The sequence below is a fragment of the Oncorhynchus mykiss genome, chromosome 5 (genome assembly GCF_013265735.2).
Source record: "Oncorhynchus mykiss isolate Arlee chromosome 5, USDA_OmykA_1.1, whole genome shotgun sequence".
In the NCBI taxonomy this organism is placed as follows: domain Eukaryota; kingdom Metazoa; phylum Chordata; class Actinopteri; order Salmoniformes; family Salmonidae; genus Oncorhynchus; species Oncorhynchus mykiss.
This window is the reverse complement of record NC_048569.1, coordinates 7,390,625-7,414,404: the sequence shown is the minus strand read 5'-3', so window position 1 is coordinate 7,414,404 and position 23,780 is coordinate 7,390,625. Positions and strand designations below refer to the sequence as shown.

General features: G+C 47.6%; 1 protein-coding gene across 3 annotated transcripts in view; it reads left to right on the top strand.

The window, feature by feature from the left end:
* The window catches only part of mvb12ba (multivesicular body subunit 12Ba), a 42,107-nt gene extending 22,515 nt beyond the window's left edge, over positions 1–19,592 (top strand). For all 3 annotated transcript variants that reach the window (XM_021601552.2, XM_021601551.2, XM_021601550.2), the window contains exons 6-10: positions 163–306; positions 9,177–9,271; positions 13,505–13,560; positions 13,922–13,981; positions 19,174–19,592. In XM_021601552.2, the coding sequence (XP_021457227.1) occupies positions 163–306; positions 9,177–9,271; positions 13,505–13,560; positions 13,922–13,981; positions 19,174–19,260 (442 nt within the window). In that variant the 3' untranslated portion in view covers positions 19,261–19,592. The remainder of the gene's footprint in view (positions 1–162; positions 307–9,176; positions 9,272–13,504; positions 13,561–13,921; positions 13,982–19,173) is intronic.
* The last annotated feature ends 4,188 nt before the right edge of the window (positions 19,593–23,780 follow it).

The window sequence follows — 23,780 nt, the reverse complement described above, 5'->3', positions numbered from 1 at the left end:
ATGTGAGGGAAATTGGGGTTTCACACAATTTTGAGTTCCTTCAACAGGTTATGAATTGAGGTGAACAGGCGTCAGAATGTTGTACTTCTAGTCTGTCTACGTGGTGCGGCTGTATGCAGGAAATGGATGATGATGCTAAAAGAGGCTGTGGTTGTGTTCCAGAGAGCTCAACAACATGGGGATCTGGTATCGCATGGGTAAGGTCCCGCGTGCCCAGGAATCTTCGCCAACTCCAACCACCAATAACATCCAGAATATCAACTCGACGGCCAACACCACACCAACCCCAGCAGCCCCTCTGCCCAAGTATGCTATGTTTTCCATATTCTCATTTTATTTTTTTATTTTTTTTTACTTTTTATTTAGCTAGGCAAGTCGGTTAAGAACAAATTCTTATTTTCAATGACGGCCTAGGAACAGTGGGTTAACTGCCTTGTTCAGGGGCAGAACGACAGATTTTGACCTTGTCAGCTTTGGGATTTGAACTACCTGTCGCCTCATTCAGGACCTCTTGCGTGTGTGTGTTCCACTTCCCATAATTCAGAGTGGTTTCTATTTCAAGTCTGCAGCCAAGTAAGCTAAAGAACAGGCACGTTGTGTTGAAACGGCGTTTACTCAAGAGAATGGGGAAAATTAACTGCCTATAGCCTGTGGCTAAAGAGTAAAACAAAGAGAAACTGTGTCTATAAAGCTTCTGCAAGAGAAGGAGAGGAATACTAGTCTGCAGCTAGAATAGTGGGTTTTCTTCCCATCTGAAGTGTACATGCATCTTCTCCCGACTGCCACCAGGACCCGTCTTGGTGTGGTTTTCTCCCGACTGCCACCGGGACCCGTCTTGGTGGGTTTCTCCCGACTGCCACCGGGACCCGTCTTGGTGTGGTTTTCTCCCGACTGCCACCGGGACCCGTCTTGGTGTGGTTTTCTCCCGACTGCCACCGGGACCCGTCTTGGTGTGGTTTTCTCCCGACTGCCACCGGGACCCGTCTTGGTGTGGTTTTCTCTAACAATGGTTAACCACTGGAGTTGCGCTCCTATCTGAGGGTGGTTTAGTCTCGAGAACGGGCCAGCATTGTTAGTAGTGCTGAAATATCTGAACCAGATGGAACCTGTTATTGTAACAAAACTCCACATTTAATGAAAAACGATGTACACTTGAAATCCTAAAACATATATTTTTTTTTGTGCCTTTTGTCTAAGTTAAAATAGTCTAGTGTAACTATTTTCTTGTTTACAACAACGGCTTTGCACTTTGTTGTCGTGTGTTTTATGTATTATACCAATAAAGTTTTTACTATCAATTTGACTTAAACACCATAGTTGTTTTGAGATTTAAACTCTGTAATACTAGGTTATGCTATATAAATGGAGGTTCTGCTATATCCCCCGGAGGAAAAAGCATTACACCATGATCCCACTGTCCGTGCTATCTGGGATCCTTGGGATGACCCTAACCTTAACCACAAGAACGCATAGAGACCATTGGGATTCCTCTCACACTGTTGCTCTCAGACAATGCTCCACTGCACTAGCAGTGCTACCCCAGCCAGGATAGCGTGTAACTCCACTGGACTAGCAACGCCGGGCTAGCGTGTAACTCCACTGGACTAGCAGCACTACCCCAGCCAGGCTAGCGTGTAACTCCACTGGACTAGCAACGCCAGGCTAGCGTGTAACTCCACTGGACTAGCAGCACTACCCCAGCCAGGCTAGCGTGTAACTCCACTGGACTACCCCAGCCAGGCTAGCGTGTAACTCCACTGGACTACCCCAGCCAGGCTAGCGTGTAACTCCACTGGACTAGCAGCACTACCCCAGCCAGGCTAGCGTGTAACTCCACTGGACTACCCCAGCCAGGCTAGCGTGTAACTCCACTGGACTACCCCAGCCAGGCTAGCGTGTAACTCCACTGGACTAGCAGCACTACCCCAGCCAGGCTAGCGTGTAACCCCACTGGACTACCCCAGCCAGGCTAGCGTGTAACTCCACTGGACTACCCCAGCCAGGCTAGCGTGTAACTCCACTGGACTACCCCAGCCAGGCTAGCATGTAACCCCACTGGACTAGCAGCGCCAGGCTAGCGTGTAACTCCACTGCACTAGCAGCGCCACCCCAGCCAGGCTAGCATGTAACTCCATTGACTAGCATAGCCAGGCTAGCGTGTAACTCCACTGGATTAGCAGCGCCACCCCAGCCAGGCTAGCGTGTAACTCCACTGGACTAGCAGTGCCACCCCAGCCAGGCTAGCGTGTAACCCCAGCCAAGCTAGCGTGTAACTCCACTGGACTACCCCAGCCAGGCTAGCATGTAACCCCACTGAACTAGCAGCGCCAGGCTAGCGTGTAACTCCACTGCACTAGCAGCGCTACCCCAGCCAGGCTAGCGTGTAACTCCACTGCACTAGCAGCGCTACCCCAGCCAGGCTAGCGTGTAACTCCACTGGACTAGCAGCGCCAGGCTAGCGTGTAACTCCACTGGACTAGCAGCGCCACCCCAGCCAGGCTAGCATGTAACTCCACTGGACTAGCAGTGCCAGGCTAGCATGTAACCCCAGCCAAGCTAGCGTGTAACCCCACTGGACTAGCAGCGCCAGGCTAGCGTGTAACTCCACTGGACTAGCAGCGCCACCCCAGCGTGTAACTCCACTGGACTAGCTAGCGTGTAACTACACTGGGCGCCACCCCAGCCAGGCTAGCGTGTAACTCCACTGGACTAGCAACGCCAGGCTAGCGTGTAACTCCACTGGACTAGCAGCACTACCCCAGCCAGGCTAGCGTGTAACTCCACTGGACTACCCCAGCCAGGCTAGCGTGTAACTCCACTGGACTACCCCAGCCAGGCTAGCGTGTAACTCCACTGGACTACCCCAGCCAGGCTAGCGTGTAACTCCACTGGACTAGCAGCGCCAGGCTAGCGTGTAACTCCACTGGACTAGCAGTGCCACCCCAGCCAGGCTAGCATGTAACCCCAGCCAAGCTAGCGTGTAACCCCACTGGACTAGCAGCGCCAGGCTAGCGTGTAACTCCACTGGACTAGCAGCGCCACCCCAGCGTGTAACTCCACTGGACTAGCTAGCGTGTAACTACACTGGGCGCCACCCCAGCCAGGCTAGCGTGTAACTCCACTGGACTAGCAACGCCAGGCTAGCGTGTAACTCCACTGGACTACCCCAGCCAGGCTAGCATGTAACCCCACTGGACTAGCAACGCCAGGCTAGCGTGTAACTCCACTGGACTAGCAGCACTACCCCAGCCAGGCTAGCGTGTAACTCCACTGGACTACCCCAGCCAGGCTAGCGTGTAACTCCACTGGACTACCCCAGCCAGGCTAGCGTGTAACTCCACTGGACTACCCCAGCCAGGCTAGCGTGTAACTCCACTGGACTAGCAGCGCCAGGCTAGCGTGTAACTCCACTGCACTAGCAGCGCCACCCCAGCCAGGCTAGCATGTAACTCCATGGACTAGCATAGCCAGGCTAGCGTGTAACTCCACTGGAATAGCAGCGCCACCCCAGCCAGGCTAGCGTGTAACTCCACTGGACTAGCAGTGCCACCCCAGCCAGGCTAGCGTGTAACCCCAGCCAAGCTAGCGTGTAACTCCACTGCACTAGCAGCGCTACCCCAGCCAGGCTAGCGTGTAGCTCCACTGCACTAGCAGCGCTACCCCAGCCAGGCTAGCGTGTAACTCCACTGGACTAGCAGCGCCAGGCTAGCGTGTAACTCCACTGGACTAGCAGCGCCACCCCAGCCAGGCTAGCATGTAACTCCAATGGACTAGCAGCGCCAGGCTAGCGTGTAACTCCACTGGACTAGCAGTGCCACCCCAGCCAGGCTAGCATGTAACCCCAGCCAAGCTAGCGTGTAACCCCACTGGACTAGCAGTGCCACCCCAGCCAGGCTAGCGTGTAACCCCACTGGACTAGCAGCGCCACCCCAGCCAGGCTAGCATGTAACCTCCACTGGACTGGATGCTCTGTAGAGGCAGCGTAGCCTCCTACTGCTGCCAACAACAGTGTTGTGTATTTTTGGGGGGCTGGATTCAGGATCGTTATCCTAAGCGTTGGTAGCATTTTATAGTTGGTAGCATTTATAAACGCGGTAGCCAGAGCCCTGATTGCTTATTGCTTGCAAGACATGAGACTATATATCATGGGTATGTTGCAAAACTACTTGTTTACTGTTCTAATGATGTTGGTAACCAGTTTATAATAGCAATAAGGCACCTCGGGTTTGTTGTTTTTAGCCAATATACCACGGCTAAGGGCTGTATCCAGGTACTCTGTGTTGCATAAGAACAGCCCTTAGCTATGATGTATTGGTCATATACCACACCTCCTCGGGACTTATTGCTTAAGTATACTTTCCCCGTGAAATTAAATGCATTTTTTGTGCAATGCTTTTCAGCCATTTTTAAAGAGACAGGAAGCTGCTTCCTCCTCGTCTTTCCCTCTTTTCTTTCAGCCCTCTTCTCTCTGATTGGTTGGAACCAATCATTTCGTTCTCTCCAGGGGTTGGAACCAATCATTTCGTTCTCTCCAGGGGTTGGAACCAATAATTTCGTTCTGAACCAGTTCGAACTCCTTTGTTCTTTTTTTAAACCTTAGAAATCTTTAAAAAAAAAAATTTTTAGCTCTACATTAAATTGGAGGATATTTATTTTGTTCTAGTCCCCACCAAAAAGGCAACAAACTGCCTATGCAAATCACTCCCTCTGTCGATCAGAATTGTTTTCGCAGCATCTGCCTGCCTGCTGAACATCTTTGCCAGTGAGTGTGCGCGCGGTCTAAGGCATTGCATCGCAGTGCTTGAGACGTCGCTACAGACCCAGGTTCGATCCTAGGCTGTGTTACAACCGGCCATGAACAGTAGTCCTATAGGGCGGCGCACAATTGGCCCAGCGTCGCCCGGGTTAGGGGAGGGGTTTGGCCAGGTCGGCTTTACTTGGCTCATCACGCTCTAGCGACTCCTTGTGGCGGGCCGGGTGCCTGCAGGCTGACTCCGGTCGTCAGTTGAACGGTGTTTCCTCTGACAGATTGGTGCAGCTGGCTTCCGGGTTTAGCGAGGGGGTGTTAAGAAGCGCAGCTTGGCGGGTCATGTTTCAGAGGACGCATGACTTAACCTTCACCTCTCCCGAACACGTTGGGGAGTTGCAGCGATGAGCCGATCGTAATCACGAAATTGGGTACAAATTACACGTAATTGTGAATAAGAAATACCTTATTTACATAACCCTTTTGCTCTGAGACTTGAAATGGAGCTCAGGTGCATCCTGTTTCCATTGATCAACCTTGATGTTTCTACAACTTGATTGGAGTCCACCTGTGGTAAATTCAAATGATTGGACATGATTTTGAAAAGGCACATACCTGTCTATATAAGGTCCCACAGTTGACAGTGCATGTCAGAGCAAAAACCAAGCTATGAGGTCAAAGAAATTGTCCATAGAGCTCAGAGACGACAGGATTGTGTCGAGGCACAGATCTGTGGAAGGGAACAACATTTTTTTTTTGCAGCATTGAGGGTCCCCAAGAAATGTGACCTCCATCATTCTTAAATGGAAGAAGATTGGAACCACCAAGGCTCTTCCTAGAGCTGGCCACCCGGTCAAACTGGGGGAGACTGTCCTTGGTCAGGGAGGTGACCAAGAACCCGATGGTCACTCTGACAGTGCTTTAGAGTTCCTCTGCGGAGATGGGAGAACCTTCCAGAAGGACAACCATCTCTGCAGCACTCCACCAATCAGGCCTTTATGGTAGAGTGGCCAGACGGAAGCCACTCCTCAGTAAAGGGAAATTGACAGCCTGCTTGGAGTTTACCAAAAGGCACCTAAAGGACTCTCAGACCATGAGAAACAAGATTCTCTGTTCTGATGAAACCAAGATTTATCTATTTGGCCTGAATGCCAAGCGTCACGTCTGAAGGAAAGCTGGCACCATCCCTACAGTGAAGCATGGTGGTGGCAGCATCATGCTGTGGGGATGTTTTTCAGCGACAGGGACTGGGAGACCAGTCGGGATCGAGGCAAAGATTAACAGAGCAAAGTACAGAGAGCTCCATGATGAAAACCTGCTCCAGAGCACTCAGGACCTCAGACTGGGGCGAATGTTCATCTTCCAACAGGACAATGACTCTAAGCACACAAGTCTCTGAATGTCCTTGAGTGACCCAGCCAGAGCCCAAACTTGAACCCGATCGAACATCTCTGCAGCGACACACCCCATCCAACCTGACAGCGCATGAGAGGATCTGCAGAGAAAAATTGGAGAAACTCCCCAAATACACATGTGCCAAGCTTGTAGCATCATTTCCAAGAAGGCTCTAGGCTGTAATCGCTGCCAAAGGTCCTTCAAGTACTGAGTAAAGGGTCTGAATACTTACGCTATTGTGATTATATATTGTGTGTAGATTGAGGGGGGGGGGGGAGAATTTAATCAATTTTAGAATAAGGCTGTAACGTAACAAAATGTGTAAAAAGTCAAGGGGTCTGAATACTTTCCGAATGCACTGTATGTATATCTGAAATGTCAGATGTTAACAGAATGTGTAATTAAAAAACAAAAACAGTTAAGTGAGAATTAGGCTGTAGTGGGGGGAAAAGTGGTGGAGTTACAGTATTTAGCTACACGGCAAAAAAATGATTAACTACTGTAAACAGTACCTAGATTTTAATTTAGTTCAATGACTACCAAGCTACTGCAAAATGTAGTTGAATCACTAGTTGACCCCAACACTGGCTCCAACATAGTTACAAAGTGGTAGCGAAGGTTAAAACATATTTTCTTTTCTGTGTGCCTGACAATATTACTTAAATTCGCTCCAAAAGACTGGATTGTTACGATGCATAATTGTTTCATTTCCCTTCTCTCCCCACAATGTTCTCTTCTGTAATTTACTAAAGCATTTCAGCACACCACAGTCAGAACCTCGGCAGAGAAACAAGAGGAGTGGCATCTTGTTCCCCACAACGATGATAAATTGGATTCCAAACTCCAGTGGCCACTGTAATCCAATCCCTAACCACTGCAGTCAGTTTTTCTGTGCTTTGTTCACTGAGTAACTTATTGCCTTATATGTCAATTGAGTCACCAGTCTAAAGCCTTGTAGCTTCTCTGAGATGTGGCTGATTTTTCTGAGTTTTAATAAATGCCGTTTTTCCATTTGAGAAAAGTTTTGACAGCCACAGAAGGACCATGGATGCTTGTTAGTGTAACATCTTGCCTGTGAAGTGGCTCTGCAGCAGGGCTCTCGAACCCTGTTCCAGGGGAGCTACCGTACCATCCAGGGTCCGGTTTCCAAAAGGCATCTTAAGGCTAAGTTCGTCATAAGAACCTTCACAGGAGCATCGTTACATCTATGAGCTGTTTCCCCCAAAAAACATTTACCAAATTTGCACTTAAACACTTATTTACTTATTGCCTCATACCATTCAAACATCTTCGTTAGATTTGTATTTATTTTTTTTACCTACTGCATGACTTTAAACACAGATTTAATTTTAATTTTTACCTTTATTTAACCAGGCAAGTCAGTTAAAGAACAAATTCTTATTTTCAATGACGGCCTAGGAACAGTGGGCTAACTGCCTTGTTCAGGGGGAGAACGACAGATTTGTACCTTGTCAGCTCGGGGGTTTGAACTTGCAACCTTCCGGTTCCTAATCCAACTCTCTAACCACTAGGCTACCCTGCTGCTAAACATAGAATTAATGTGTTTATTTATCTGTCTCTGTGACCACCGATTAATTTCACAGTGAAGTTGACTACAAATACAAAGTTGCCAATGTCTTTGCAATTGTTAAAAAAAAGGCTGTTTATTCAAGATAAATAGCCTACAGTATAGGACTATATAATTAAATATTTAAATACATTTCTTGTTCATTCAATCGAGTTCTGTTTTGCTAATTGTAGGCTGTCTGTAATTTATTATAATTATAAACGTCAAGGTAAGATTTGAACGGCAGAATCTGATCCGAGAGCAGTGCTGCCTTTTTCATTTCGATCCCGGCAGTATCGACACTATGCTCCGAAAGGCACTTAGCGAACGTTCTCTCTGCGTGGTGTTTTAGGAAAGTCGTTGTAAGGAAAGATGCATCGCTAAAACATTTGTAAAAGCCTATAAACTCCATCGCTATCGGGAAACCGAGAGCTGTAGATGTTCGCTCCATCTCTAATCTACTTGATTGTAATAATGAACTGTTTGATAAACGGGTTAGTTTCAGCTGGGGGGGGGGGGGGGGGGGGGTTGGAGCAAAAACCTACATTAGGGGTAGCTCTCTGGGAACAGGGTTGGAGAGCCCTGCTATACACTATTCAAAAGCTTGTCATTTTGATCAAAAGCGACTGTTCTTGTTTCTGATTTGACTCTAGACGCAGCTCCTGAGTACGTCGCTCGTCCTGGTCTGAGAGAGTAGACTTCTCCAAAAGCAGCCTATTTACTGCATTCATTTCTGGATATTGATGGATGTTTTGTCTAGTGTGGCCAAAGGCAGGCATACTCAGAAAGAGCACCCAAACAATATCTGTCAGGTCAATCTGTGTTTGTGAAATATCACACCCGCCATCGGAATCCTATCACCGACGTAATTCCCCTCCACTTCCTCAGTCAACCTTTTTTTTAGATGAGCTGGAAAGGAGATCTTCATTAAAGCAGTCCGTGGCCAATGCCCAGATTAACGATTGTCGTCAACCTTTTTTTAATAAAAAGAATCCTCCGCTGTCTTGTCTGAGAGGAGCGTATCCACACGCTGATGGAATTGATGAGGTTAAAAGGTCGACCCCCATCATGGCAGAATAAACCCGAGAGAGAGAGAGACAGAACCAGACGTCTATTTGTAAATATTGCTGACTGTTTTGGGGCGACGAGGAAGACTCAGTCTTGTGTGTATGTATATGTGTATATATATATATGTGTGTGTGTGTGTGGTATGTATGTATGTATGTATGTATGTATGTATGTATGTATGTATGTATGTATGTATGTGTGTGTGTGTGTGTGTGTGTGTGTGTGTGTGTATGTATATATATGAGAGAGAGATTTTACAGATAAAAATCAGTTAGAAGCGATTGATACCAAAACAAGACTGAGTCTATAGATAGATAGATATATATACACACATTTTAAAAAATTGGACACATTGATTATTAAACATGGCTTTTTTAAAAATCTGTTTGTCCCCTACAGACATATATCCATGACACTCCCCGCCAGTTTCAAAAGGCAAACCACTACTAGACCAGATTTTGAACACCAGAACTCCAACCTGTACGCCATATCAGGTGAGCTACTGTCTACGTTTCTTCCCAATTGCAAAAAGTCTTCTGGAATATGCATATATTCAATGTTTTTTTGTTGGTGTTGTTTTTTTCCCTTTCAGCCATTGCATAATATTAATTTTGAATTTAGTGTTATCCCTCAGTTTACTCTGAAGTCACCTGTGGTAGCTACCCCTTAAGGAGTGTTTTCCCTCAGTTTACTCTGAAGTCACCTGTGGTAGCTACCCCTTAAGGAGTGTTTTCCCTCAGTTTACTCTGAAGTCACCTGTGGTAGCTACCCCTTAAGGAGTGTTTTCCCTCAGTTTACTATGAAGTCACCTGTGGTAGCTACCCCTTAAGGAGTGTTATCCCTCAGTTTACTCTGAAGTCACCTGTGGTAGCTACCCCTTAAGGAGTGTTATCCCTCAGTTTACTCTGAAGTCACCTGTGGTAGCTACCCCTTAAGGAGTGTTATCCCTCAGTTTACTCTGAAGTCACCTGTGGTAGCTACCCCTTAAGGAGTCTTTGGATGTCGTATGATGGATATGTTATGGATTCAAAGAGAGACATCGTATGGTGAGCCAGAGAGATGGACCCCCCCCCCAGTACTGGGCGACTCAATTCTTCCATACTCTCTCATACTCTATTCTACATCTAATTTTCACTTAATGAGCTATGTACCGGGAGTGGTAATGCAATCTAATAGGGGTTTCTTTGTACTCCTTATCATTGGCACATCGAAAATAAACAAAACGCTTGAGTAGACGCAACACTGACACATGAAATCTCCCCTGGAGTTGCGCGTAGGAAACCCTTTGGGTAAAGCAGGACATTTTTGAGTTTTACCCAAAAGTTTTCCTTCTGTTCTCTAAACTCCGGGTGACCCCCCCCCCCCCCCCCCCCCCCGCACAGTTGAGAAAGGCTGCGAAACCAACCAACCAATGACCGCACCACTCATCAACACTGCAGTAAACATCAGTTTGCTTCGACGGATCCCTTTCATTACTCCCACGTTGTTTGAACGGACGCGATGTCGGGTCGGGAGAGAAGCCTAGTAACCAATTAAGACGAGACATGACCGTCAGTCGGGAGAGAAGCCTAGTAACCAATCGGGTGCCAAGCCGCTGAAACAAATATCAGATATCAGCCATTTTAAGGAGATGCACCTGCCCTTTTTTTATTATTTTATAATTTGACCCTAATAATTGTAGCTCTGAGAACTCGGCGTCGCTTTCCAATTAAAACCCACGCTGGCTCCTTGACGGAGGTCGCAGTAATGACACCCCTGCAGCATTAGAGGCTGAAACTGACAGGTGAGTCCCCGAATGAATTAAACATGAGGTGGGTTACAATGAGAAGCGGAAAAGCCTCAGACAGAAGTTGTCTTTTGAGGGGAGGAAGGGGGGGGAGGGTATTCGAGGCTTGTAAAATGCTCAGTGTAATTTACATATTCATCTCTTTGCCGTTCAGCCTTATCGAGAGCTCACCCCACTCTTGGTGACGTCTCTAAAGCTAAAATAGCAGTGACAGACGAGGGTGCGCTTCATTTTCCCCAGGATTTATGACTTGTGTAATTTTAGGGTATTTTATTAATACGCTTAGACGATTGATCCCCCCCCCCTCGTCACTCTGTGTGGAATACGCTTAATAGTTCCAGATGACGCCTGGCTCACTGATTATGGCAAGGACTTTCCTTCTTCTCTACTTCCTCCCATTATTTATTTTTTGCTCTTTTTTTTATTTTTTAATTGAGTTTCGTCCTTTTGACACACACGTTTTAGTTCACTATTTACACAGGGAAAAGGATCGCCTTTTGACAGTTGAGGTTTTCAGTCAAATCCATCCGGATATTTGGGATCATTTAGAATGGAGGAAGTAAAAACAAATGACATCGTAGAAGTACACATTTGAGGCACCGTGGGCTCTAAGCTTATTATCCAAACACATCCCCAAACTCCTCGTCTCAAATCCTCCTCTTGGTTTTACACTTTATTAGTCAAAGAGCACAAGTAGTCAACAAGCTACATGACACAGCCCAGATGTGCCACAACAGGTCTCCATCACCTTCAGTTCAGTATGCCCCATTGGTCCTCACTACATCTCCCATAACCCCCTGTTTTTCGGGTTGCAAAATTCTACTTACTTTCCCAAAATTCTGGTTTGGGTTGGAGAATTTCTGTATTCCTTCCTTATTCTCATCATTTCAGTTATCTTCCAACACGAATTTCTGGAAAACCGTGGAATTTTACCGGAATTTTGAAACCCTACCCCTGTTGCAACACATGGCCTGAGGAGACGGCGACATACTGTCCATCCATCCCATCCCATGGAGGAGTGTGGCCATGCTATACATCCCCAGCTAATTACAGCCAGATGAAATTATGCCCTCCACATCCAAGCCATTTAAAGACAATTTATAAAGATTCATCATCCTAATGTCCCTTAAAAGATCTTCTGCGGGTTATTTAAGTAAGTTATTAATAAGCTTCTAATGCTCTGCTTGAAGGAAGCGGCCTTCCTTCCTTGTCTCCTCTCCTTAGTTGATCTGGGGGGGGTTCTATGCCCTACAGAGTTTTAAGGTTAGTTAGGAAGGACGAGGCACTAGACAAGGAGGTTGAAGGACAAATCTGTTTTTGTTTGGATGATATTTATTTACATGTTGTATTATATTGGAGGAGTAACATCATAAAAATTAACAATTGACCTGTGCCAGCTTGTCACGTGTCAACAGGTTTAAAAGGGATTGTTGAATGTATTTAGGCTCTTTCATTGGAGAATTCTCTCTCTGTCTTCACCCCATCCTCACCTCTAACCCCTGGCCTTCACCCCATCCTCACCTCTAACCCCTGGCCTTCACCCCATCCTCACCTCTAACCCCTGGCCTGCACCCCATGTCATCCTGAACCCCTAACCCCTGGCCTACACCACATCCTCACCTCTAACCCCTGGCCTGTACCCCATGTCATACTGAACCTCTAACCCCTGGCCTTCACCCCATGTCATACTGAACCTCTAACCCCTGGCCTTCACCCCATGTCATCCTGAACCTCTAACCCCTGGCCTGTACCCCATGTCATCCTGACCTCTAACCCCTGGCCTTCACCCCATCCTGACCTCTAACCCCTGGCCTGTACCCCATGTCATCTGTACACGATTTTAAATAAGATTTTATTTTCAGAAGTGTGATACATGCGACCGTTGATGGTCAGAAGGCCTGTGATTTTAAACGTGGTGAAGACTACATTACCGCAGAGGGGAGGTTGTATAATTAACACTTTAGTCTGACGTCTTCCGTTTAAACACACACCCTGTTTTATACTCATTCGGCTGAACCAAAAGCCATACACTGGGGTCAAACTCAAACTTTGGTCAAAGAAAACTACGCAGGCCTGAGTTTTCGTTGTTGAACGATCACCACGGTTCCACATTTATAGCTAAGCCTTCACGCCTCAAGATCAGGAATTTGCCCTCTGAGCTAAAGAGCTATTTAAATAGAGTTTTAATCTAGTGTATATATTTGGTTTCTTTGGAGATGTGTTGGGACTTGAGGGAGGTGGATCAGCAAGAAGGCAACAGTCCCAGTGGCCTGTGTTGGGACTTGAGGGAGGTGGATCAGCAAGAAGGCAACAGTCCCAGTGGCCTGTGTTGGGACTTGAGGGAGGTGGATCAGCAAGAAGGCAACAGTCCCAGTGGCCTGTGTTGGGACTTGAGGGAGGTGGATCAGCAAGAAGGCAACAGTCCCAGTGGCCTGTGTTGGGACTTGAGGGAGGTGGATCAGCAAGAAGGCAACAGTCCCAGTGGCCTGTGTTGGGACTTGAGGGAGGTGGATCAGCAAGAAGGCAACAGTCCCAGTGGCCTGTGTTGGGACTTGAGGGAGGTGGATCAGCAAGAAGGCAACAGTCCCAGTGGCCTCGACGGAACCTTCGGACAGAGGGTTTTAGGTGTTAATGCCTCATTTTAGGGGTTGGTTTGTATTTGTCCTGTTACAAGTTTATAATGGAAATGTATTTTTTTGCATATTCCAACTCCTCCTGATACACCCTCAGGGAGTGAAGTAACATCCAGGGTCACCATTATACAGCGCCCCTGGAGCCATTGAGGTTAAGTGCCTTGCTCAAGGGCACAGCGACAGATTTTTCACCTCGTCAGCTCCGGGTTTTCAAACCAGAAACCTTTCGGTGACTGGCTCAACGCCCTAACCTCGAGGCCAGACATTTGTATCTTGTGGCTGGCGTAATGAGTCTTTGTCTCTTTCAGCAATGGATGGAGTGCCTTTCATGATCTCTGAGAAGTTTGCCTGCGCTTCCGATGATGTGAGTCTGTCTTTCGGGTTGGTTCACTCACAAAATGTAATCTTGACTGTTGAGCATCATAGTTGTGAAGAGAAAACAAAATGTAATCTTGACTGTTGAGCATCATAGTTGTGAAGAGAAAACAAAATGTAATCTTGACTGTTGAGCATCATAGTTGTGACGAGAGAACTAAATGCAACGGGCAATATTCTTGCCTCTGATGTAGATATCAGCTTGATAAGATTGTTGCTCAAGTGTGTGTGAAACTGGTTGATGAAGAGTAGGCACAGACTGAGAGAAGAAGTCTGTGTTCCACTTACATGCATTCAACATGTTCGCTCAGCCTGTCAACTTCCTGTCCTGTCGGCCATCTGTATTGCAGCTGCAGCAGGTGGATCTGATGGGCATCACAATCAAGTCGCTGACGGAGATTGAGAAAGAGGTGAGTACGAGTTAGCCTGGGGTGAGACGGTGTACGAGCCTGGTTCCAGATCTGTTTGTGCCGTCTTGCCAACTCCTGTGGTCGTTGTCATGCCCGAACACCATAGGAGTTGGCAAGACTCCACAAACCGAGCCTGGGGACCAGGCTAAACTCACACCGCCATGTTCACTGACATATGACATCATCGACTGCCTTCAAAAACGGGTTCTAGCATTTTGATAGAGGCAGGGTGATCACACGTCTTGTTGATTGTGTAAAAGGGACTTTACACGTGGAGTTTAGAGGGGCTTTTCAGGCAGAGATGAGGCCCTCTCTGAATTAAACCACACCCAAGCCTCTCTCTGTCAGAGCACTGAGCATGGCCACGGGTGTGTTTGTCCCTCTTTTAAAAAAGAATAAACGATAGTGCGCGAGGGCTCAAAGTAAGTCGTAGTGTCTAATCCACATGATCGGTGGAATGGAAGGAACCCAGAGACAATGAGTTCAGTAAGTATGGAGAGGAGGTGCATAGCTTATTTGTTAGTGCTTTTGTGAAGGCAGCATTTTCAGCAATGTTGTTCCTCTGTATTTCTCCCATCTGTCCACTAGAGGCCTGTAATTTGAGCTATTTCACCCTCTACTCTCTACTCAAACGGTGCAGTTTGCCCTGTGGAAGGGTCGCATACAGTAACTAGAGGGAAGACATTTTTGAGTAAATGAAAAGGCATGATCCAGTGATGAGAATGGATCCTGTAATCATATACAGAAGCCAATAATATATTTTATTTTTGTGGGGGGGGGGGGGGGGGGGGGGGGGGGGGGGCGGCTGGTGCTACATGCTTTTCTCCCCTCATTGCTTCGGATGGTGTCGGTTCCAGCCATTAGGCTCCCATTTCCCCAATGACTAGAGGAACCTGCGAACATAAGTAATTGGTGTCTCTTAAGTGTTGATTAGCCCACAATTTGAGTTGACGTCTTCATCCTGTGGGGGGGGCTGCAACGGGAGGGATGAGGGAGATGATGGACAAGGGATGAGGGAGATGATGGACAAGGGATGAGGGAGATGATGGAGATGATGGACAAGGGATGAGGGAGATGGACGGGGGAGATGATGGACGGGGGAGATGATGGACGGGGGAGATGAGGGACGGGGGGGGAGATGAGGGACGGGGGGGAGATGAGGGACGGGGGGGGAGATGAGGGACGGGGGGGAGATGAGGGACGGGGGGGGAGATGAGGGACGGGGGGGGAGATGAGGGACGGGGGGGGAGATGAGGGACGGGGGGGGAGATGAGGGACGGGGGGGGGAGATGAGGGACGGGGGGGGGAGATGAGGGACGGGGGGGGGAGATGAGGGACGGGGGGGGGAGATGAGGGACGGGGGGGGGAGATGAGGGACGGGGGGGGGAGATGAGGGACGGGGGGGGGAGATGAGGGACGGGGGGGGGGAGATGAGGGACGGGGGGGGGGAGATGAGGGACGGGGGGGGGGAGATGAGGGACGGGGGGGAGATGGGAGACGAGGGACGGGGGGGAGATGGGAGACGATGGACGGGGGGGAGATGAGGGACGAGGGAGACGAGGGACGATGGACGAGGGAGACGAGGGACGAGGGAGACGATGGGACGATGGGCGAGGGACGAGGGAGACGATGGGCGAGGGACGAGGGAGACGAGGGACGAGGGAGATGATGGGAGACGAGGGACGAGGGAGATGATGGGAGACGATGGACGAGGGAGATGATGGACATGGGAGACGATGGACGAGGGAGATGATGGACGAGGGAGATGATGGACGAGGGAGATGATGGACGAGGGAGATGAGGGACGAGGGAGATGATGGACGAGGGACGAGGGAGATGATGGACGAGGGACGAGGGAGATGATGGACGAGGGACGAGGGAGATGATGGACGAGGGACGAGGGAGATGATGGACGAGGGATGAGGGAGATGATGGACGAGGGAGTTGAGGGACGAGGGAGATGATGGGAGATGATAGACGAGGGAGATGATGGGAGATGAGGGACAAGGGAGATGATGGACGAGGGAGATGATGGACGAGGGAGATGATGGACAAGGGAGATGATGGACAAGGGAGATGAGGGACGAGGGAGATGATGGACGAGGGATGAGGGAGATGATGGACGAGGGATGATGGAGATGATGGACGAGGGAGATGATGGACGAGAGATGAGGGACGAGGGAGATGATGGACGAGGGACGAGGGAGATGATGGACGAGGGAGATGATGGACGAGGGAGATGATGGATGAGGGAGAGGATGGACGAGGGATGAGGGAGAGGATAGACGAGGGATGAGGAAGATGGTGATGAATTGCAGGGATGAGGAAGATGGTGATGAATTGCAGGGATGAGGAAGATGATGGACAAGGAATGAGGGAGAGGATGGACAAGGGATGAGGAAGATGGTGATGAATTGCAGGGAGAGATGGAAAGGGGAACAGACATAAAAACAAATGTCTTAACCTGGAATGTCGGCAAATGAACATGGCAGAGAAACAATTTTGTCTCAACCACATATCGATCGGACCGGGTGAGTCTCGGTTGAGACGATAGACCGGACCGGGTGAGTCTCGGTTGAGAAGATAGACCGGACCGGGTGAGTCTCGGTTGAGACGATAGACCGGACCGGGTGAGTCTCGGTTGAGACGATAGACCGGACCGGGTGAGTCTCGGTTGAGACGATAGACCGGACCGGGTGAGCCTCGGTTGAGACGATAGACCGGACCGGGTGAGTCTCGGTTGAGACGTTAGACCGGACCGGGTGAGTCTCGGTTGAGACGTTAGACCGGACCGGGTGAGTCTCGGTTGAGACGATAGACCGGACCGGGTGAGTCTCGGTTGAGACTAACCCTTGTTTCAGTAAGGTAATAAATAAAGGGTCAGGGTTAAGACCAATACAAGATGCTTTGTTGAATCTTGATCTGCTGTGGTACCATACAGCGTGTTATATATACAGTGCCTTGCGAAAGTATTCGGCCCCCTTGAACTTTGCGACCTTTTGCCACATTTCAGGCTTCAAACATAAAGATATAAAACTGTATTTTTTTGTGAAGAATCAACAACAAGTGGGACACAATCATGAAGTGGAACGACATTTATTGGATATTTCAAACTTTTTTAACAAATCAAAAACTGAAAAATTGGGCGTGCAAAATTATTCAGCCCCCTTAAGTTAATACTTTGTAGCGCCACCTTTTGCTGCGATTACAGCTGTAAGTCGCTTGGGGTATGTCTCTATCAGTTTTGCACATCGAGAGACTGAAATTTTTCCCCATTCCTCCTTGCAAAACAGCTCGAGCTCAGTGAGGTTGGATGGAGAGCATTTGTGAACAGCAGTTTTCAGTTATTTCCACAGATTCTCGATTGGATTCAGGTCTGGACTTTGACTTGGCCATTCTAACACCTGGATATGTTTATTATTGAACCATTCCATTGTAGATTTTGCTTTATGTTTTGGATCATTGTCTTGTTGGAAGACAAATCTCCGTCCCAGTCTCAGGTCTTTTGCAGACTCCATCAGGTTTTCTTCCAGAATGGTCCTGTATTTGGCTCCATCCATCTTCCCATCAATTTTAACCATCTCCCCTGTCCCTGCTGAAGAAAAGCAGGCCCAAACCATGATGCTGCCACCACCATGTTTGACAGTGGGGATGGTGTGTTCAGCTGTGTTGCTTTTACGCCAAACATAACGTTTTGCATTGTTGCCAAATAGTTACATTTTGGTTTCATCTGACCAGAGCACCTTCTTCCACATGTTTGGTGTGTCTCCCAGGTGGCTTGTGGCAAACTTTAAACGACACTTTTTATGGATATCTTTAAGAAATGGCTTTCTTCTTGCCACTCTGCCATAAAGGCCAGATTTGTGCAATATACGACTGATTGTTGTCCTATGGACAGAGTCTCCCACCTCAGCTGTAGATCTCTGCAGTTCATCCAGAGTGATCATTGGCCTCTTGGCTGCATCTCTGATCAGTCTTCTCCTTGTATGAGCTGAAGGTTTAGAGGGACGGCCAGGTCTTGGTAGATTTGCAGTGGTCTGATACTCCTTCCATTTCAATATTATCGCTTGCACAGTGCTCCTTGGGATGTTTAAAGCTTGGGAAATCTTTTTGTATCCAAATCCGGCTTTAAACTTCTTCACAACAGTATCTCGGACCTGCCTGGTGTGTTCCTTGTTCTTCATGATGCTCTCTGCACTTTTGACGGACCTCTGAGACTATCACAGTGCAGGTGCATTTATACGGAGACTTGATTACACACAGGTGGATTGTATTTATCATCATTAGTCATTTAGGTCAACATTGGATTATTCAGATATCCTCACTGAACTTCTGGAGAGAGTTTGCTGCACTGAAAGTAAAGGGGCTGAATAATTTTGCACGCCCTATTTTTCAGTTTTTGATTTGTTAAAAAAGTTTGAAATATCCAATAAATGTCGTTCCACTTCATGATTGTGTCCCACTTGTTGTTGATTCTTCACAAAAAAATACAGTTTTATATCTTTATGTTTGAAGCCTGAAATGTGGCAAAAGGTCGCAAAGTTCAAGGGGGCCGAATACTTTCGCAAGGCACTGTATATGTATGTATGTATGTATGTATGTATGTCTGTTCTCTACAATTGCTTTTCAAGCCATGAATTGGTGCGGTGGGAATACCTGCTTGTTTAACCTTAGTCCTGTGGTATGGAGGAGATCTGTCAACTAGTAGTCACACACCATCACCTAGTGCCCTGCTTTCTTACCACACAGCAAATCAACTGAAATCATTTCATTTTAAACTTGGAATGTAATCTCTTAGTTGAATTGTTTAGTTCAGTTTGTTGTAATAGACCCAAAACACTATTGATCTCTCTTAATTCAACATTTTAATAAGCATTTGTTTGGATTTAAATGAGTTTGATTTGATTCCAGACCTCAAGCATCTATCAGTGGGGAAGGACATTGTATTTTTGTGGTGGATAAAATTGTTTTTTTGCTTGTGCTGGTTTCCGCCACAAGGGGGAATACTTTGACCAAAAATCCAGTCAGAGACTGGTAACTGCATGAGACTAATGGGTGGCCCTAACTGTTTTCAACGGTGTGTTAAACAAACGCACTAAATATGTTTTATAAATGTATTTAATGTTGTCCTGATGATAGTTGATGACATGTTATCTTTCTTTCCATCTCTCTCCATCTACCTTTTCTCTCAGTACGAGTATAGTTTCCGCACAGAGCACAGCGCAGCAGCGAGGCTTCCCCCCAGTCCCACACGGATCTCCCTGGGCTCTGAGGCCTGAGCCCCCCCCAGTCCCACACAGATCTGAGCCTCCCCCCTCCTCCCCTCCAGAGAGACCTGAGCCTCTCCCTCCTTCTCCCTCTTCCCCTCCAGAGAGACCTGAGCCTCTCCCTCCTCCCCTCCAGAGAGACCTGAGCCTCTCCCTCCTCCCCTACAGAGACCTGAGCCTCTCCCACCTTTTCCCTCCTCCCCTACAGAGATCTGAGCCTCTCCCTCCTTCCCTACAGAGAGGTCTGAGACTCTCCCTCCTCCCCTACAGAGAGGTCGGAGCCTCCCCCAGTCCTCCAGCAGGAGAGGAGGAGAGACTCACACTACTACTACTACTACTGAGAACCATCCCACACAAACCAAGCCAGAGAGAGAGCAAACTAGGTCTCCCTCTCTCCCTTTGGCTTGCCTCCTCCCTCCACTCCTCCCCGCCTCCCTCCACTCCTCCCCGCCTCCCTCCACTCCTCCTTGTCTGCCTCCCTCCACTCCTCCCTCCCTCCACTCCTCCTTGTCTGCCTCCCTCCACTCCTCCCTGTCTGCCTCACTCCACTCCTCCCTCCCTCCACTCCTCGTCTGCCTCCTTCCACTCCTCCCTCCCTCCACTCCTCCCTGTCTGCCTCCCTCCACTCCTCCTTGTCTGCCTCCCTCCACTCCTCCCTGTCTGCCTCCCTCCCGTCTGCCTCCTTCCACTCCTCCCTCGTCTGCCTCCCTCCCTCCACTCCTCCTTGTCTGCCTCCCTCCACTCCTCCCTGTCTGCCTCCCTCCACTCCTCCCTGTCTGCCTCCCTCCACTCCTCCCTGTCTGCCTCCCTCCACTCCTCCCTCCACTCCTCCCTGTCTGCCTCCCTCCACTCCTCCCTCCCTCCACTCCTCCCTGTCTGCCTCCCTCCACTCCTCCTTGTCTGCCTCCCTCCACTCCTCCCTGTCTGCCTCCCTCCCGTCTGCCTCCCTCCACTCCTCCCTCGTCTGCCTCCCTCCACTCCTCCCTAACCTCCACTCCTCCTTGTCTGCCTCCCTCCCGCCACTCCTCCCTCCCTCCACACCTCCGGTCTGCCTCCCTCCACTCCTCCCGTCTGCCTCCCTCCACTCCTCCTTGTCTGCCTCCCTCCTGCCACTCCTCCCTCCCACCACTCCTCCCTCCACACCTCCCTCCTCGCCTCCCTCCACTCCACCTTGTCTGCCTCCCTCCACTCCTCCTTGTCTGCCTCCCTCCCGCCACTCCTCCCTCCCTCCACACCTCCGGTCTGCCTCCCTCCACTCCTCCGGTCTGCCTCCCTCTACTCCTCCCGTCTGCCTCCCTCCACTCCTCCTTGTCTGCCTCCCTCCCGCCACTCCTCCCTCCACACCTCCCTCCTCGCCTCCCTCCCTCCCTCCACTCCACCTTGTCTGCATCCCTCCACTCCTCCCTCCACACCTCCCACTACTCCTCCCTCCACTCCTACCAAACAAAACAATAAGGTCATTGGGACATCTTGGTCCACTGTCCAAATGGATGGTCCTTTTTCTTTTGAAAAAGAAAAAAAAATGAACAAACAGAAGTCCTTTGGTTGCCCAGTCGTTTCTTCTTCTTTGTTTTTAAAGTTCAGTACTGCTTATTTGAAGAGGGAAACAATCCATGGTAAAAAAGGGACCCGTTGATGCATTAAGGCTTTCACAGACGTGTGATCGAGACGAGCTCCGCTGTGCATTCAGGATGGAAAGACCTGTGAATCCTGATGGTTGTGTGATTTTGGACCCTTGGTGGTTAAGGGAGGAGAGAGAGAGAGAGCAAGGCTTGCCCATTCAACCCATGAACCATAGTGGCAGAGGCACCAGTTTAGTCTAGAAATGCACATTTGATCCATCCCTCCTTTCGGGAAACTTTAAAGCACCCACAGAGACTTGGGATGGTTGGAACAAACCGTGCTCTATAATACCCTATTGGATATAAGCAGTGCGTAACCCCCTGGTCTCGCCTTCGTTCCATTGGTCTTCTGTGGATATTTCTGCATCGAAGAGCAGCTTAGCCAGTCGTTGACTACAGCCCCCCCACCCCCCACCCCACCCACCTCCCTGTACACTAGATGTAAGCCCAGGAAGAGGAGCCAGCTTACATGTTACTGTAAAATAAATGTCCCCCAACAATATTGATTTGGACAGTTCACCCAAATGCTTTGAGAATGTTATTTTCTCTCGTCATTCTTTGTGAGTCATTTCAGTTGTTCTTACTCTTTTGCCTCGGCTGTTTGTGTCACGTTTCAACGACTCCATCGATGTGCTTTCTGGTCCGAGACACTCCTTGGATTAAAATCAGAACCACTAGTAAATGGACTGTTACAGTCGGTAAGGTCTTGCCGTTAGCTGGACGATACACCACTGTGTGTTTTTTTTTGTTGTTTTTTTTCAAAGCCAGATGTTTGCATCTGTTACCAGTCTCACTGTGGCTTTACTCAGTCTTTTGTCATGGTTTTAGTATTTCTTATCTTTTAAAAGCTGTATTTTCTATTTCTCGCGGAGTGAGTTTGACAGAAACGTACTGCTTAGTTTTGAAGGAGCCAGTTACCAATGAGAGCCCTGTCTTTCTCTAGTCAGGTTACAATGGCCAGCATTGTGATAGTATTAATTTGCCACTTTCATTTTTTTTTTTATTAATAATGAACAAAAGTAGATTTTTAAGTGTTTTAATTACGTGTATAATATTGTGTTTTTGAACTAAATGGGATGTTCTTGTATCAAGAAGAACACACTTAATAATTTGGGCTCAAGTAATGGTCTTTTGTTTCACGCATAAAGCTGATGTGTGTGGTCTTCTAAACGGGCTGCTTTTTTTGGGGGGTATTTTCAAAAACGACTAATTGTAATTTAATCAAGTGTTCCTGATGTTTTGCCTGTCCATTGGCATAGGGGGGGGGGGGGGGGGGGGGGGCTATAACTAATAACACCCCCATCTCCTCAGTTTTCTCCAAACTCTGACACAATGCCCTCTAAACCTTGGGGTTGTGTTCACCATATCAAAAAAAATGTTTTGCAACAGGGAACAACTGAAAGCTGTGTTCAGTTTAGTACCTTCCGGTTTTCAAAAAAACGTTCTCTCTCTGTTGAACACGACCCACCTTACACACTCCAAACTATCAGGAAACACACTCCAAACTATCAGGAGACACACATCTTCTGCGATAGTGTTTTTTTTTTTTTTCCAAACACTTTTGGTCTCTTTTTGTTTGTTTGTTTTTGTCTTATTGCCTCAACTGTGCTACAACCAACTGTGATCAAACCACTCATTGATACGACTTTTAGTTTGTTGTTGTTGTTGCTTGTCATTCTTTTACCCACACATGCTTGATATTGATGGTATTCATATTGAGAACGTTGTTTTCTTTTCTACAACAGTATTTGTCTTAAATGGCATCCAGGGTTGCTCCTTTTTCGACATTAAGCTTTTTAAACACTGCCTAGAAAATCTGGTCAACTCTGGAGAACCTTTTTTCTTTTCTAGCATTCCTGGTACTGATGTATTCTATCGCTGTAGTTTTTAAGCATCCAGTTTCAACATAATTTAGTTGATCTTTCTATGCTTGGCAGAAGTTGTTTCCTCAGAGCAGCTCTTGGTGCCCTTTGGGGGAAAAACAGCCCCTTTTATTTTCTCTTTGTCTAATTGCTCATTTAAGGCCTGAGGAGTATTCTGACCCTTCTCTCCCCAGAATAATTGACCAATACATTTCAGTGTTGTATTTTTCAGAAAATCAAAAAAAAAAATGGTCAAATCAATGGAAAAAAGAAAAGAAAAAGAAAGAGATGGATTGTGTTATTGCACTGCCTATATATTGTGATCATGCTAGTTAGTAGCTTAGCTAGTTCAACTAGACCAAACGTCCATTCAAAAACGATGCTTTGTAAAATGCTCCCACGTTACGGCTTGTTTTGTTCTGCCTGCATCATGGTAACCTACACCTGTACTTCTACATCTGAGCTGTGTCGTGTAAATATCTTCAGATGGTCATCATAAAAAAATACATTGTTAACTAATATGATTTGTCTGTGTATTAACATTTTAATGTGAGATCAAGTTCAGTCCTGTGTTTGTTTTCAACATGGACTCCTTTTTTTAAGACAGCCGCGGATTCCTTCCAGCTATGAGAGAGTGTTCAACCAGCTGTAGCTCAGCTGGGATTTTTAAATGTTGTTTTGATTTGCAACTCTTCTCTCCTGGATGGAGTTTGGGTTATCCTACTTTGAATGATTCTCATCCCAACATTAAACAAAACTTAAGATGACGACGAGAAGCTTCCACCGTTTATATTATTAGTTAACACTAAAATATACATTTGAGGATTTAACTAACAATCGAAACACCCAAACAACGTGAAGCTCTGTACTTCCGGAGGTAGAGCCTGTACGATTTGATGTTTTGTTTGTCTTCCTGGGAACTCTTAATTTGTAAACGCTTGTGAATTCATTATGGCTCTGATGATCCTGTTGGTGATAACTTTTTGAAAAGGTCAATTTTGGACCCCAAAAAAAGCAACAACAAAAAATAACATTTTAAAACTATAAC